The 16609-nt window shown below is 54.9% G+C and overlaps 1 protein-coding gene across 1 annotated transcript; it reads left to right on the forward strand.

Moving 5' to 3' along the window:
- Positions 1 to 3176: 3176 nt before the first annotated feature.
- GPD1 (glycerol-3-phosphate dehydrogenase 1) lies at positions 3177 to 12547 on the forward strand. Its single transcript, XM_034792683.1, has 8 exons — positions 3177 to 3334; positions 4035 to 4212; positions 5679 to 5819; positions 6415 to 6553; positions 9733 to 9845; positions 10235 to 10468; positions 10917 to 11023; positions 12236 to 12547. Exons 1-8 carry the CDS (start codon positions 3237 to 3239, stop codon positions 12330 to 12332), a joined length of 1107 nt encoding a protein of 368 aa, XP_034648574.1. The 5' UTR covers positions 3177 to 3236; the 3' UTR covers positions 12333 to 12547.
- Positions 12548 to 16609: the final 4062 nt, after the last annotated feature.

The following is a 16609-nucleotide window of genomic DNA, read 5'->3' on the forward strand; positions in this document are numbered from 1 at the left end:
TCAGTCATTATGGGCTCCAAGTAGATGTTGAACAGTGTGGGCAAAAGAACATAGCCTTGCCGGACTCCAACAGTGGTGCGAAACCGCTCTTCTGTTGTGCCATTGATGAGAACTGCACTGCTGGCCTTGGCATACAGTTGTTTAATGGTAAGAATAAGCTTACGACCAACATTGTACTACTTCATGGTTGCCCAGAGAGCTTCGTGCCATACTCTGTCAAACGCCTTCTTGAAGTCAACAAAGATGTAGATATCCTGCTGGTGTAATATACTGTACTTCTCATATAGAACACGAAGGTTGAAAATCTGTTCTGTGGTACTTCTTCCAGCACGAAAGCCAGCCTATTCTTCAGTGATGATATTCTCTGCTTGTGGCTTCAGTCTGTTCAAGATGACTTTCAACATCGCTTTGCTGGGATGGCTAATTAAGCTTATGGTCCGGTAATTTTGACACGATTGCAGGTTGCCTTTCTTTGGCAGATTGATGATTAGTGACTGTGTCCACATGGAGGGCCACTCACCGGTCTGCCAGATCTTGTTGCAGATCTTGGTGACTACATCTATTACTATTTCTCCTCCAATTTCATCAGTTTGGCTGGGATGTTGTCAATACCTGTAGCCTTTCCATTCTTAGTGATTTCACAGCTGTATCCATTTCTTCACATAATATTGGAAAGTCATCCTTCTCTGTTGAATCTGGGCTGTCTAAGACACTAGGATCTCCATTTGGCTGGTGGTTGTATGGATCAGAGCAGTAGTTTGTCCACCTATTGATGATGTCCCTTTCTTCTGTAAGACTGTTCCCTTCTTTGTCTTGAATTGCATTAGCTTTGGTCCATCTTTCCTTCGTCAGATCTTTTACAACCTGGAAGGCTCGTTTGCTATATTATTATTGATACTCTTCAATTTTAGAGCATTGTTTTTCATCCATATTTCCTTGGCTACCTTCATTCCTTTCTTGATCTTTCTGCCAATTGCTCTGTATTTATCAGCTTCCTCAGGGCTGTTCTTGTCTCTCTCACGTTCTCTTCTGATGTCACACATTTGTAGTATTTCATTTGTGACCCATGGTTTTGATCTATTCTGTCCCCGGACCATACAGCTTTCACAGGGGAGACCAGCGTTTCTCAAATTGGGGGTCCTGACCCAAAAGGGAGTTGCGCGGGGTGTCACAAGGTTATTGTAGGGGGGGTTGCAGTACTGCTACCCTTCTGCGCTGCTGCTGGTGGCAGTGCTTCCTTCAGAGCTGGGTGGCTGGAGAGTGGCAGCTGCTAACTGAGGGCCCAGCTCTGCAGACAGCAGCACAGAAGTAAGGGTGGCAGTACCATACCAGGCCATCCTTACTTCTGCACTGCTGCTGGCAGTGGCTCTGCCTTCAGAGCTGGGCTCCCAGCCAGCAATTGCCACTCTGCAGCTGCCCAGCTCCAACCGCAGCACCCCCGTATTGCAACCTGCCCCCCCCCCACCACCACCACCACACACCCTTTTGGGTCAGGACCCCTACAATTACAACACTGAAATTTCAGATTTAAATAGCTGAAATCACAAACTTTCTGATTTTTAAAATCCTATGACTGTGAAATTGACAAAAATGGAACATGAATTTGGTAGGGCCCTAGTTATTTACATTGAGTTGTATAAAACTACCTAAAAAGCCATGGAATGGGCGTTAGACAAAGTGGATGAGATAATATCACTTATTGTACCATCCTCTGTTGGTGAGAGAGACAAGCTTTTCAGCTTGCACAGAGCTCTTCAGGTCTGGGTCTCCAGAATTTGTTTGGGCTACCAACAGGCTCCAGCTGAGTCTGCCAGACCTGAAGAAGAGCTCTGTGTAAGCTTGAAACTGCGCTCTCTCTCTCTCTCTCTCTCTTTCTCACACACACACCAACAGAAGATGGATGGCAGTACTGGAATTAGTGTAAAGTTCTTGTGTCCAAGTCCTGTCTTCAGCCCAATTCTCAGTCACTGTGTTGATCCCTTCCAGCAAAGTATAAATGTTTGCTGAAGAAAATGTAAATGGACATGTGGCTTATTGGTCAGAGCGAGGAAGTCAAGACTGCGAGGTGCTCTTCCTGGTTCTGCCACCTAGGACCTTGGGTGCAAGTTACTTCACTTTGATAAAGGAAAAATGATCCTCAGGCTTGAGAGAAACAACTGTTACTTTTTTTTCCCTTTTTTTTTTTTTTGGTTTAAATAATAAGTGTTCTTGTCTCTGAGTCCTAGCAGCTTAGTTCTCAGATGCCTGCAGGCTGCCTTAGCTATCAAAGCCCATGTGCTTCTAACTAACCCTCCCAGGCCTCTGCCCCAAATAGCTCATCCATAACCTTGCACTGCTGTTCAACCTTATTAGCTTGCCTTGGGGCAACCGTCAGTCTCTGGGCTTTAAAATGAAATGTTCCAACCCACAAAGGCCTTTGTCCCTCTGCATCCCCAGTGCATTTGCTGGCTCCAGGATCAGCCTTGTCCTCTGAATGGCAAAGCCCTGCCTCCTCCACAGTTTGTCCCTTCAGTGTAAGTGCTGTGCTTCTCTCCGACTGGCCTGTGCTGCTCCAGGGCCCACAGCAGTAATGATTTTTACATAAAGTTATTTACTTAGTCCCATAATACAAGAACTATGGGTCATCAAATGAAATTAATAGGCAGCAAGTTTAAAACAAATAAAAGGAAGTTCTTCGTGCAGCGCAAAGTCAACTTGTGGAACTCCTTACCTGAGGAGGTTGTGAAGGCTAGGACTATAACAGAGTTTAAAAGAGAACTAGATAAATTCCTGGAGGTTAAGTCCATTAATGGCTATTAGCCAGGATGGGTAAGGAATGGTATCCCTAGCCTCTGTCTGTCAGAGGGTGGAGATGGATGGCAGGCGAGAGATCAGTTGATCATTGCCTGTTAGGTTCACTCCCTCTGGGGCACCTGGCATTGGCCACTGTCGGCAGACAGGACACTGGGCTAGATGGACCTTTGGTCTGACCCAATACGGCTGTTCTTAATGATCCTCCCTGCTTGTCTCCCATAGCCCTCAAAGTGCTTTGCAAAGGTGAGAAATGGGCAGAGCTGGGGAAGAACAAGGTGTGTTGAGGGGGAAGAGAATGACCCTCCTCTCCCCCACGTTGTGTCTCCACTGCCCCCTCCTTCCCGCCCCAAAGAAGCTGGCCAGGCGAGAGGCGTGGCTTGCGGCCTCGGTGGGCGTGGTTCCCTGGCTAGGGGCGGGGCCCGCCCTGCATGTTGGGGCGTTAAATGCCCCCCGTCCTGGTGGTGCAGCGCAGTCGCCGCCCGCCCCCCGCTTCGCCGACCATGGGCGGCCGGAAAGTCTGTATCGTGGGCTCCGGGAACTGGTGAGCGTCCCCCGGAGCCGCGTGCCCTGCAGCCCGCTTGCCCCGGGGCAGCTCCCCGGCTCCTGCCGCCCATGGAGCCAAGTCCTGCAGCCTGGTGCGGCCGTGGGCGAAGCCGGGCTTCCCGTCCGGGCCGGGGGGTCCCGCCGTGCCCTGGCTGTCCCGGTGCCGCCCCCTGGCCGGCGTTGGGGGCTTTGCGCCCCGCTGCAGATGCCTCGGAGCCCGGCTTGAATGCGCCTCCCCGAGCTCTGCCCCGCCGGAGCCAGCCTGTCCCCTCTGCTCTGCCCAGCTCCGCCTGCTGCGTGTCCCTGGGCTCGGGGTTATCCCTGCACACAGCCAGCGGCCCAGCCCCGTGCACTGTCCCCCAAGTGTCCTTAGCCCTGTAACGCCCGGCTCCTTCGGCCTCCTTCTTTGACAGCCCCCGCCCCCCGCAGTGGGGTGCCCTGTGACCATGCCGGGGGCTCTGGGGCCAGTCCCCAGCAAGACTGCCAGCCCTCCCCACCACCAGGTTTCCTTCCAGGCATCCAGTCCTCTTTCTGTGAGCGTGGCCAAAGCAGGGGGCCTTGCTGCAGGGGCCATGTGGGAGAGAGCCTGCTCAGAGATTCTGCTGCTTCGGACCCATTGCCCCTTCCGGTGCCTGACTAGGCTCCCCCTCTGTGACCCCCCCCTCCCCAAATGCATCTGCCTCCTCTGCTCCCTGCAGGGGCTCAGCCATCGCCAAGATCGTGGGCAGCAATGCGGCCAAGCTGGAGCAGTTTGACACCACAGTGAACATGTGGGTATTTGAGGAGGAGGTGAGTGGGAAGAAGCTCACCGAAATCATCAACATGCAACATGAGAACGTCAAATACCTGCCAGGGCACAAGCTGCCACCTAATGTGGTGAGTCCAATATTTTTTCCGGGGGGGTGGGGCAAGGTTGAGCAGAAGCTATTTCACCAGTGGGCAGGCTCTGTAGTCACATCCGGGATAGGCTGGGGAGATGCACAGAAGGTTCCTGGTGTTTCACTAGCACCTTTTGCTCCCGAGCACACGGAGGCTGTGGTGTTGCAGTTATTCTCAGGTTCCAAAGCTGCCTGGATCTCCCACTCAGCTCCCTGGGAAGCATATGCTAACCCTATTGAATGAAGTGATTCCATGCCTGATGCTTAGACTGCTAAGCCATCCCTTTCCACTGCCCAAAGCACATGCCAACCGATACCCCAGGAACATCTTCATGGGTCACTGAAATGCAGTCAGTGCTGGGGTGGGACCCAGCAGCTTTTCACCAGCACCTAGCAATGTCACATGACCTCACAGGCTAGGCAGAGGCATGTCTCCTGTTGAAACTGCTGGGAGGATTTTTTTCAGGGGGGGGAGAGCTTGGGGCAAATGCTTCCCTCTCCTGCCACGCCACTGCAGAGCCCTGAAATGCAGCTGTGGATAGAGGAGCTGGCTTCTTTCTCTCCTAGCAGAGTGAAGATCAAGGGGGGCAAGGCCTGTTTTCAAAGCCTTGTCTCCTTGGTGACGGAGGTAATAAATAACTATCTGCTCCAGAGTCGGCTAACTGATCTGGTTCCCTGAGGCCAGGACATGGAGGGAATGGCTTGTGCAACCACTGCGGGGCTGGCTTGCGTGCTCAGTTACTCACTCACGCAGTGAGCTTGCCCTGTGCGCCCTGCGCTGTGGTCCCTGGCTGCTCTTCCCCCATGGAGCCCCCCTACCCTCCTTGCTGTTTGGCTGATCCTGTTTCTCACCCACGGTGCTCGCTCTACTGCAGCCTTGACTGAGGCAATGGGCACCCTAGTCGTTCCTCACACCATACTGGATGGGAACGGCACTGCATGTCTGGTTGTGCTTCAGGGTGTCAGGCCTGCAAAGAGCCCCCTTCTCTCCAAGGATCTGTGGTGTTTTAGGGGCAACGACCTCCATTACAGAACCACGTGCCAGCAGGGGAGCGGGGTTAAACCCAACTAAGACCCCCAGATAGGTGTGTGATCTCCCCATCCATCAGCCTCATCTCCTGTCCGCACCCCAACCTCCCTGGCCTCTTGGGTGCCCTCTCTCTTCCTGTCCTGGCCATGGGCTGAGCCTTCCTCCAGGTGGTGCTCTGCCATCTTCAAGCCCCAGCTGCCTCACTGGACCCTGCCCCAAAGACCCCACTTGAACTCCAGTGTTGAGGGGAGAAACTCACGTGGCTCCTGACTTCAGGTGGGCCGTGTACTTGCAGAACATGCCTCCACGGGGAGCCTCTGGCAGCCCCCATTTCCCACCACATTGCCCAGGATTTTACAGGCCCCTCTTGGCACTAGGTAGCAGCTTGGTGACAATGGACACAGCTTCTTGGTGATGGGCCCATTCCCCTGCAGGTGGCAGTGCCAGACCTGCTGAAGGCCTCAGCGGGGGCAGACATCCTCATCTTTGTGGTGCCCCACCAGTTCATCGGCAAACTCTGTGAGCAGCTCAAAGACCATGTGAAGAAGGAGACCATCGGGGTATCGCTCATCAAGGTGTGAGCGGAAGAGCAGCATCTAGAGGCTGAGCCTGGCTCACTGGGGTGGCTCTGCGCACTGGTTGGCAGGGCATGAGCTGGGTAGGAAAGGGGACTGGGTGGTGGCAGGAGGGGGCCAGGTATCTACGCGGACAAGGAGCTGGGGAGGAAGAGTCTAAGGGATTTTTCACCTGGAAACTGAGTTTCATGGGTATAACAGGCATGTGCAGGCCACAGTGCGGAGGGGAGAGCAGCAAGTGGAGTAACTCGGAAGGAATAGGAACAGGGTACTTGACTGGGGTGGGGGGGTGAATACTGCTACGGCATTTAGGGACGGCGTGTGGGATGAGGGGAGACTATGGGCCAAGCATTGAGATTGAGGGCGGGCCTTGGGATTGGTGGAGGGAAAATAGAGCTGGGGCGTGGGGGTTAGGGCACTATGGAGACAATAGAGATCATCAGGTGGGTGACTGAGGCATGACGGTGGGCCATGGGCCAGGGTTTAATGCAGATGGGACACAGGGGACACAGAGTGCAATGCAACTGAGGGAGCTTGGGAGTTACCGGGCATCTGACCCCCTGGGGAATAACCACTGCGCCCGGTTGCATCGCAGGGGGTGGATGAGGGCCCAGAGGGGCTGAAGCTGATCTCGCACGTTATCCATGAATGGCTGGGCATCGAGATGAGTGTCCTGATGGGGGCCAACATTGCCAACGAAGTGGCAGAGGAGAAGTTCTGCGAAACAACCATTGGTAATGAGCCACCCCCCACTGTTGCCCCCTCAGCCTGGAGCCGGGGAGGGGGCAGGGTTACAAGGGGTTAAAATACCCCACCCTACTCAGGGGCCCTACCAGTCTTCCCTCCCAGGGCAGGGGTCCTGCCTGCTGCCCACCCCAGGCACAGGGCTTAGGGTGGGGGTAGGGAGGAAACCTCAGCAGGTGTCAGATGCTGAGGGATCTGATGCCATTGCTTAGTTGGGTGGCATTAGAAAAGTGACTTCCTCCCACACCCATCCCTGCACCATCGGGGTGGGTCTTTGAGCATCAGCCAGCTTCACCAGCATGACTGTATGTGTGGGCCTGTTGGCCACACAGAGCCCAGCTCCTCTGGTGTGTGAGGAGCAGGCTGGGGGCATGTCATCCCTGGGCATTGGTGACAGAACCCTCATCTCAGGTCCAGTGTCAGGCCCTTTATTCCTGGTGCTGGAGACAGACATCTGCTGGGTTCCAGCTCTCTGGATTTTCTGGCTTTGCACCATTGGCAAGGGGGACAAGCCTCTTGATGCCAAGGGGGCTGGAGCCCTAGAGGGAGAACTGAGCAGAGGCCTTGTGGTATCATGTTAAGGGACCTTTTGGTGACACTCTCCCAGTCTTCTATTATCAGTAGGGCAGCTGGAAAGCTCGGCTGATGACAGGCCATCTGTATGGCCTGTTTGTTAAACACAGAAAGCAGCCAAGATCAACAGCGTGGCTGGCTGGCTTGGGCACCTCTTCTGTCATGAGATTCAAAGGTGGCTTTGGCTTTAAAAGCAGACGAGACACTGCAAAGGGTGGAGGGCGGGGGAGGGGCGGACTAGAACGTTATAAACCCATCACGCTCTTAGTGCTAATCACGCTGGTGCCTCGCAGCCAAAGCCCCGTTGTACTGGGTGCTACACAATCACACAGACGGTATCAATCCAAGAGCTGGCAGGACTGAGGACTTTTTTCGTGGCATGGGTGCATGTCAGTTATATCTTGGTGGATACACCAGAGAGGCTTGAATTGGTCAGGTCTCCTGGGAACTATTTTGGGGTTATTACTTTATCAATCAAGCAGCGCAGCCTGAACGTGGCACTTTCCAGCCATGTCCTTGTCCACTCAGGCAAAATGCAGGCAGCAGAGGAGCAGTGTTGCAGCAGGAAAACCAAAGGGCTGAGCTGGGATGGGTCTTGTACCGTGTTACCTTCATGGGTTTTTATTAATTTAGGGCAAAAATTTCAAAGCTGGATGCTTGGAATCAGGGTCTTTGAGCCCTGCACTGGCCTGGCTTTCAGAGGGGCCAAGCCCCGTTGAAGGCAATTGGCACTGCTGACTATGGACCCAGGTCCTGCCCATGCCTAAATGTTGATGGAGGAGCCTGGCCCCATGTCTGAAAATCACAGCCTTTCCTGGACCATTATTAAAGTGGGCACTGTCCCTCTGGGACACTCCTCCAGTCCTGGGTCTTTGCCTGCTACTAGCTATGTTTTACAGTAACATCTCTTCCCTCTGGCTTATTTGCTGTGTTCAGAGTCTCCACCCCTGCTAAATGTGTTGTTTTAAACTAAGAAATATGCCTCACTCATGCAGACCAGAGCTGGTCTGTTTTATAACAGCTCCCTCCAGACACCCAGGCCGCACCTGTGGCTCACCCTGCATTTGTATAGAGCCCAGCACCAGGGACCTCCCAAGAGCTGGAGAGGCAGTGTGGGGGTTATGGTCGTACAAATACCAAGCGTTCGGTCAGGGCAGGATTGTTTCCTGCAGCTTCTGTCACAGCATATTAAAAGCAGCTTGGGTCCAACTGCCGTTATGGCTGTAGAGATCAAAGCCTCCATTGCGCTTTCCTGGGGAGCTGTTGGGGGATTAGAGCGGAGAAGCAGCGACCCAGTGCAGGTGCTTTGCCTCTTGGGGGTCTGTCATGTGTGTTCATGTTTGTTGGTCCCGCAAGGAGAGGAGTGACTCACACATAAAGGTGGCATTTATTCAACTCACCAGCAGGCAGGGAAAGCCAAGCACACGTTGTCCCTAATTAGGTTTCAGCGTGTTAAAGTCATGCCAGACGTGCTCTGGGTAAAGGCTCCTTATTAAGTCAAAATTGTGATTCTGTCTCCAGTTGAATTAGCAGCAGGGCTCTGCAAATGCTTCATGTTTCAGTAACACTCGTCAATCCACTATGAGGTTAAGAGTCGAAGCCTGGAGCAGAGGGATAAGGGGCATAGGTTGGGACGGGGCGGGCAGCGCTTAGGGTTTTGTAATGTCAAACAGCCAGGCTGTGGTTCTCTTTATCACTGCAACAGCTGAAGGCTCCACGCTTCTCGCTGCTGTCAGCCCTTGATAGACCATCTGTCTTCCATGATATCCCAAGGCTAACGACTGATCCAGTCTGTGTTTGTCCAGCATCCATGCAGGAGCATGGCAGCAGGTTTCTCTCTCCTTGCCTGACAAGGCTTTCCTAGATCAACACTTTGAGGACTTTCCATGTGGGCACTGTCTGTGTATGTTCAGGGGTGCTGGATGAAATTCAGAGGGACCCCGCTGGGGTTGGCTCGCTCTGCCTGTTGGCCTGGCAAGGCTTGGATTTAATTTATATTTGGAGGGTAGGGCTCAGGCATTGCCCTTCTGCCCTGTCCACTCAGCGAGTCTCAGAGCACTTCACAAGCCCCTCCACTCCCGTCGCATCCTACAGAGGTCACTGTTGTCCCCACTGTGTGTCAGTTTTCCCATCTGCACCATCTGGCTGGGACTATGATGTGTCAAACTGGGTTGCTGGGAACGGAAACCAAGCGTCTTGGCTGTTAGGCCCTGCATTTAGATGATCAGGGTGAGATGCCGTGTGTAGCAGCTGGAGTTGTGTTCCTGTATTAATGCTGTGTCCCAGAGGAGAGAATCCTGCTCCGGAAAAGGCACCTCTGCTTCCTTTTGCCAGTAGGACCCTGGAGTCCTTTTGTGGGGCCTAGGCACATGGGCTGGACCGTCCATGTGCCATCTCTGCTGCCCTAGTGTAGATAAAAACCAGATCCCTCCCCACTGCTCGGCAAGGCCCCAGCTCTAACACTGGGCAAGAGGGGCTGAGCTGTCAGGCGTGTGGAGGCATGAGTTCATCTCCCCTATTGGGCAGGTTGGAGGTGGGCACAATCCTTCTCCAGGGTCTCTGCCAGTAACACTGCCCCCCAACACACACCCTTTAGGCTGCAAGAACCTGGAGCATGGGCAAATCCTGAAGGAGCTGATGCAGACGTGCAACTTCCGGATCACCGTGGTACTGGAGGCTGACACCGTGGAGATCTGCGGGGCCCTCAAGGTGCACGAAAGGCAGGGCGTCGGGTTAGCAACAGGCCTGGCCTGCTATCTCTGCAGGGTGTTCAGGGAGGCTAAGTGGAGAGGCCCAAGTTGGACATTGGCTGGGTCATCACTCGCACAAAGCATCACGGGAGCAATGGGGGTGCCTCAGTGTTACACCAAGTCCAGCAGCTTGCCCATGCTGAGGCAAATGGACATAGTGGGAAGGATGCCACCTAGGTCTCCCATCCAAGTGCTGGCCTGATCCAGCCCTGCTTAGCTGACAGGCTCTGAGCAGGAGGAGCAGGTATGGGCCCTCAGGGAGGTGCCTTGATGCTCTAGGAACATGCAGACACTGACAGAGAGTGATCCCTGCTGGTAACTGGCCCCTGTGGGCTGTCGTCCCCCCAGAACGTCGTAGCTGTAGGGGCTGGTTTCTGTGATGGCCTGAACTTTGGGGACAACACCAAGGCTGCTGTGATTCGCCTCGGGCTGATGGAGATGATCACCTTTGCCAAGCTCTTCTGCAAAGGCACTGTCACCTCGGCCACCTTCCTGGAGAGCTGTGGGATCGCCGACCTTATCACCACCTGCTATGGTGGCAGGAACCGCAGGGTGGCCGAGGCCTTTGCCAGGACCGGGAAGGTGCGTGCCAGGGTGGGGAATGTTGGTGGCACCATGGACCTGAGCCTTCTGGTCTTTCCTGGGGGGAGGAAGGATGGGGCTGGGCAGTAAATGGGCTGTAGCAAGAGGTGCCCTGTCCTGGTGGGTCAGAGCCTGGTGGCCTAACCTCCCTGGTGAATGAGATCAGCACTCACTATCCCTGCTGCATGGGCTCAGCCAGTGCTGGATGCTGCAGAGGAAGGTGTAACCCCGCCACACCCATAACTGGACACATGCCCTGACACAGCCCTGGTGCACAGCTGTGAGCCCATAGGTCAGATCCAGGCAGCTGCTGCTCTCTGCAGCCCATTTGATCCTCCCCTGTGATGAAGCCTTCTGACCTGGGGAAGAAAGGACAGGCTGGGGGTCGGGGGCTGCAGGTGAATGGGCCCAGCTCACCTTGCGGTTGGGTTGTATTTGGCTTGTTTAGTCCATTCAGCAGTTGGAGAAGGAGATGCTGAATGGTCAGAAGCTGCAGGGTCCCCAGACGGCCGCCGAGCTGAACCACATCCTCAAACAGAAGAACCTGGTGGAGAAGTGAGTTCTGTTGCCCCTCCCTCGGCTTTGCCCATGGTCTCCCTTGGAGCCCCACCGACAAGTGAGTCGGGGTCTCTGGCACATCCCAAGCCTTAGCTCTGCACCCACATGTGTAGTAGAAGGGGACCTGCCCCAGAGCCTGGATTGTCTGCCCCAGAGATCACGGTCCTTGGTGGAGACAGAGGGTCAATCTGCTAACTCTGGTTGGGCAGCTGGATGGTGGCAGCAGCTCATTCCTCGTTAGCTGATCTGGAGCTTTGTCCCTGCGTCAGTGTCTCTCTTGTTGCCCATTTATCTCTTGGAGTTCGCCTTTCTGAGGCTCCCTGGCCGCAATGTTGTCAGGCACTATGGGCAGTGTCTGCCATTGTCACCAGCTCCTGCCTTCCAGTCTGGTTCCTCATTTATGAGTTGTCTGGGTAGGTGCCTGGTGCATGTGAGGACAGGCCTGCCTTGGGGCTGCACATCATCTGCTCTGCATGCTGGATTCCAAAACTGCACCCTCCTTGTCTGATGTGGGGACAGGCGCTCCAGTATCCTCCAACCACCCCGGCCACGGTGGTTAATAAGAGCAGGTGATGCTGCTCTTCTCACATGTCAAGCCAGGTAGAACTGCTAAACCCAGAAGAGACCATTTTGGTGCAGCAGTGACTTGCCGGTTACCTCTGAGTGCAACCGCAAGGTTTTGATTCCTGCATATATAAAGCCAGTGCATGTACCTGTGCAGATCTTGTAAGCTAAGCAGGGCCATCTTGGCTCAGAACTTGGAGGGGAGACCTGTGGGAAAACCAACGTGTTACAGTTCTGGTTCAGTAGGAGACACTCTTCCCCCTGGATTGGTGTTGAGCCCAATGCCTAGCAGAGGAGTAACGGGTGCTGTGCTGCAGGAGGTGTCACCTGTTGAATGAAGCACCAAATGTCTGTGGTGTTAAGATCTTGTGTCACTGAGTGTTAGTGTGCTGTCAGGATGGGGGCTGTGCTCTATCAATGGCAGGTCTGTTCTGCCTCTGTTTACCCCCCTCTAGTCTCGGCTGGTTACACCAGTCTTAATGTCCTGCCCTAAACTGCTGTGTGCTGCTAAGCAAACGATGTCGGGTGTAGGGATCCCTATTCGTCCTGCAGCTAAGGCTACAGAGGTTGAAACTCTGTATGTATAGAGATGGATTTGCCATCATCAGTGCTGCATAGCGCGTCACTTTGTCCATCTGCCCATAGGTTCCCCCTCTTCACTGCTGTGTATCAGATCTGCTACGAGGACAAACCTGTCGCTGAATTCATCAAGTGCCTCCAGAACCATCCTGCCCACATGTAACTGGGCCCCATCCGCTGAGATGAGGAGAGAGCCACTGGTGCAGCATGAGCCTTCACGTACAGAGACACTGGATCCTCCATGGGCCATGGCAGACCATGGGTAAGGGAGGTCCCTTCCATGGCCCTGGGGCTGGCTAGCCCTCAGCCTGTCGATGCTTTCTTGATTCTATATGGAAGCAACAAATTAAACTCCCTCCTTCTCTGGGGTGTCTAAAATTTGCTGGTCCCCAGGATATCCTCCTTGGGGAGGACATGGCATCAGTGATGCAGCTGGTCCTGTTCATGTGCGGCTCTTCTGGGCTTCCTTTGTGAGTTATCTGTAGATGAAGCACGTGGAGGTTGCTTTGGCTGTGAGGACAGTCTACTTTTGCGTGCTGCATCCCTGACAGGGGACTGCCTGGCAGGGCAAACGTCCTTTGTTGTCTGCTGCAGTGGTAGTTTGTTACTATTTTTTTTTTAGCTTACCCTCCCTGTGGCGAGGGACTGAGAACATGTGTGGATACCTGCCAGATGTTATCTGTCCACAGCCAAACTCTTCATGATTTTAAAAGGGGTCAATGATCCCCACTTTTATAATCAGCCCCAGGGCGTAGGGAGCACCCGCACATGAAACCCTGCTCCCCAAAGTCTCTTCCAGTGCCTTGGTTCCAGCCCAGCCCTGACTGGCAGAGTGCCAGGACCCCATCAAACTGGTGAGGGTGATGTCTTATTTTTGTGCCAGGGTAACTCCACAGGTGTCAAAAGGCAGCTTCCCAGGGCTATGTCCACTGCAGATTGTTAGATGCAGCCAAAGGAAGTTCTTTGGCCTTTTACTCTGCAGCTCAAAGCAAACCCCATTGGATACACAGATTCCTGAATCCGCTCCTGTCCCCTGTGACTGTTGGGTCATGCTGCCTCGCAGCTCCCTGTTATGACCCATGTAGCTTTTCCTCCCTTCTGAGCTTTGTGCTGTTCCTGTCTGGCTATTGCAACCCAGGGACTCATGTCCCTGAGTCAGAACTGCAGCGGGCTCCCCTACCTGGGTGGGGTGCTGGCTGGGAATCTTGTTAGCATTGCGCCTTCCTGAGCAATTGGGCCAAGCTGCTTTTAATCAAGAAATGGGCGGGACCTGGGCAGCCTCCTGGCCCCCAGAGCATCTGGATTCTGTGCCTCGGGCCTGTCTCTGCTTTTACTTGTGTGCCTTGGAGGCTGCACCCTTCCTGGTGTTCCTCTCGCTCATGCCTGTGGGCTCTTGCCGGGCCCAGCTGGGGAGGCTGAAACTGTCCACTATAATAGGGGCCAACTGAGCTGCATTTCCCTGGTGTAACCCCTGACCTGGTGGCTGTGGGAGGGGAGACATTCACCAGCACAAAGGGGACTTGGGGTCCCTGTTGACTTTCAGTGGGCATCAGGCACCTGGCTGCCCTATGTGCCTTTGAAAATGGCCCCTCAGTAGCAAACCTGTTACATGCCTGTCTGAACCCTGTCACAAAGCCGGATAATTCCTTGCTACATCTTCACAACGTTGTGGCTGCCCAGTGACCCAGGCTGGGCTCATGGGTGTGAGTGAGCAAAATGCTCTCCCACCCCCACCCCCCCAGCGCCGGACTTGCCTGGTGTCTCTGGATGGCTGAACATGAAAGTACTTAGATTGTGAATGTTTAATTAAAATAATATATGGACGGGGGGGAAAATCCTCAGCCCCCAGTTTCTGCAGCTTCATTCTGTTTTTGCTGATGCTGGCTGGACCTAGGGCTGGTGCGAGGCCAGACTAGTGCATCCCCCAGAGTCCCTTCTGGCCTTAAGATCTCTGTGCTGTATCCCAGAGGGAAGGCATAGAGCCCCGAGGAGAGACAGGGCTGGCTGCGGGGCCTGGTTTCTAACTGGTGCCTTGGCTGACTGCTGTGATTCCACTTCAGACGCTGGAAGGGGTGGACCTAAAGGAGCTGGGGCAATTGAGATCTTGCTGCCTGGAAGGGAATGGGCAGAGTACTAGGATCCTGTTTCTGAGTCTCTCCATAAGTGGGACCCATGGGTGGGGAGGGGGAATAGGGCTGGGACCCTGCAGTAAGACGCTTGTGCAGCTGTAACCCCAGAGCCTATTCCCCCAGACTCCCCTGACATGCTCGCTTCCTGGTGTGTTCCTTGTGGCTTTATTCTCCATGCCATTCTCCCCCAGGACCACTGGGTCCTCTTAGCAAAACTTGTCCAAGTACCTCCAGCTGGGTTGCCTCCCTGTAAAACACACCTTGTCCTAAGTGACCTTTCCGGTCCCCCTCCCACCAAGCTTCAGCCAGGGGAACTTAATCTGCTGATACTAGTCACTGTTGTGCCTTTTATTAGATGCTCATTATCTCCAGATACCCTCTGCCCTTTAGATTGAACTGACTGTACAGCAGGCTGCCAGCTTCAGTCTCCTCATGCGCCCCCTCCCTGATCCTGCTGGGGCTACCGAGAAGAGAGAACCTTACTCCCACACCCTGATAGCAGTCCTGATGCTGGGGGTGGCTTTCTGCTCCTATTGCCTTGGAGATCCGAGAAGCCCAGATCCTTTTGCATGAGCTGCTTCTGTCAGAGACCTCCCCGCCCCATTAATATGCAGGGGGCCTCTCCCACTCAGCCACAGCTGAGTCCCAGCTTCTCCCCCAGAGCAATCTCTGAATTGCTCCAGCCTAGGCCCTTTTTTTGGTGGGGGGGGGAGAGGGGTGTTTCTGAAATGCTGCTCACCCCACCCCATAAGCTGCACTCCAGTTCCCGTCACGGCTTCTCCTCACACCCTGGCCTTGCATGCCCCAGATCCCAGTGGTCCAGCACTGGGGTGCCTGATGCCAGGCTGGCAGGGTGTGTGTAAGGATGTGGCTGCAGCAGCATCTTTCACAGGTAGGCGCTTCCTGTGTTCCCCAGGTCACCTGGTCGCAGCTAGTGGTGGAGGGTTTCTTTTTAGGGTTGAACTTGATGTGCAAGTACTGAGCAGCTTTACCAGTACCTGGGATGTGGCTAGCTTGGTCCTACCATCAGACGTCACTGCAGGTGTGCAGGGCTGGCCGGGATGGGGGGGAGCAAGTGGGGCAATTTGCCGCAGGCCCCAAGCCCCACAGCCCCCCCACGAGAATATAGTATTCTATAGTATTGCAACTTTTTTTTTATGGAAGGGGCCCCCCCAACGTGCTTTACCCCGGGCCCCCTGAATCCTCTGGGCAGCTCTGCAGGCGTGACAGAGCCCAGATCCCCTGGGGCAAGAATGGGCAGAGCTTGTCTCTGAGAGCCTCACTGCTCTTGAGGAAAAGCTCCCCCACCCTGCCCAGCCGCTGGCTATAAAAAGTCTCCCCTTTGCCATTTGGAGTTATGTTCTGCAGACACAGCACACATCGAAGGGCACTCTGGATGTCAGTGTGGCTCCAAGAGCTGCATCTGTTCTGATCCCAGGTGCAGGGGGAGACCTTTACTCGCCAGCAGACCCAGAAATGAAGCAAGCAAGGAAGCAGCCTAAGCACTTCCACTCTTAGTTTGTCTGTGGCTGCGAGGGACTTTCAGGGTGGAGCAAACTTTGGTGAAGCCAGCACTAGCATGCTAGCCCTCCGGCTGCAGGGCTAGCAGCAGTGCGCAGATTTCCTTGCCGCTGGCATCCTGGGCAGCATGGCAACTGTGGATGCCACCTGTGCTGTGTTAGTGTGATTAGGGACACCCGTTAAGCAGGCTGCAGCCACCTCAACTCCTCCAGCAGCAGCCCTGCTACTGTGCTGTGCAAACTTACCTTAGGGCAGGAGACTATAAGTCCCTTGCCCCCCCCCGCCCCCATACATCTAATGCGAGCGCTGTGAGGGGCTCACAGAACAACAGAAAGGAGTGGAGGGTGCGTCTGGGAGGGGTGCAGACCCAGGGGAAAGCAGGGTGCACTACTGGGTGAGAGAGACAGGCCAGCAGCTCAGCTCTCGCTGGGAGCAGCGTCACGGTGGGAGGTGAGGGGGGAAAAGAGCCTGTGGAGAGATGGGGGAGAGCGGAGCTGAGTGGGAGCTGGCGGAGTGAAGCGGGAGGCGAGGGCGAGGGAGCTGACAGCCCAGCCGGAGCACCTGCTGCCTGGAGCAGAGAGACCATCTCGTACATGCATCTGCCAGGCTCTGCTCGTGGGGGTGGCTGGGAGCCCAGGCGGGCCGGTTCCCAGGCCTGCCCCTGCCCGCAGGAGCGCAGCCGCGGAGCCTAGTGCGGGGGGGGGAGCAGGAGCGCAGCCGCGGAGCGGGGGGGGGAGCAGGAGCGGAGCCGGGGGGGGCAGTAACGCAGCCGCGGAGCCGGGGGGGGGGG

The sequence above is a fragment of the Trachemys scripta genome, chromosome 16 (genome assembly GCF_013100865.1).
Source record: "Trachemys scripta elegans isolate TJP31775 chromosome 16, CAS_Tse_1.0, whole genome shotgun sequence".
Taxonomy (NCBI): Eukaryota; Metazoa; Chordata; order Testudines; family Emydidae; genus Trachemys; species Trachemys scripta.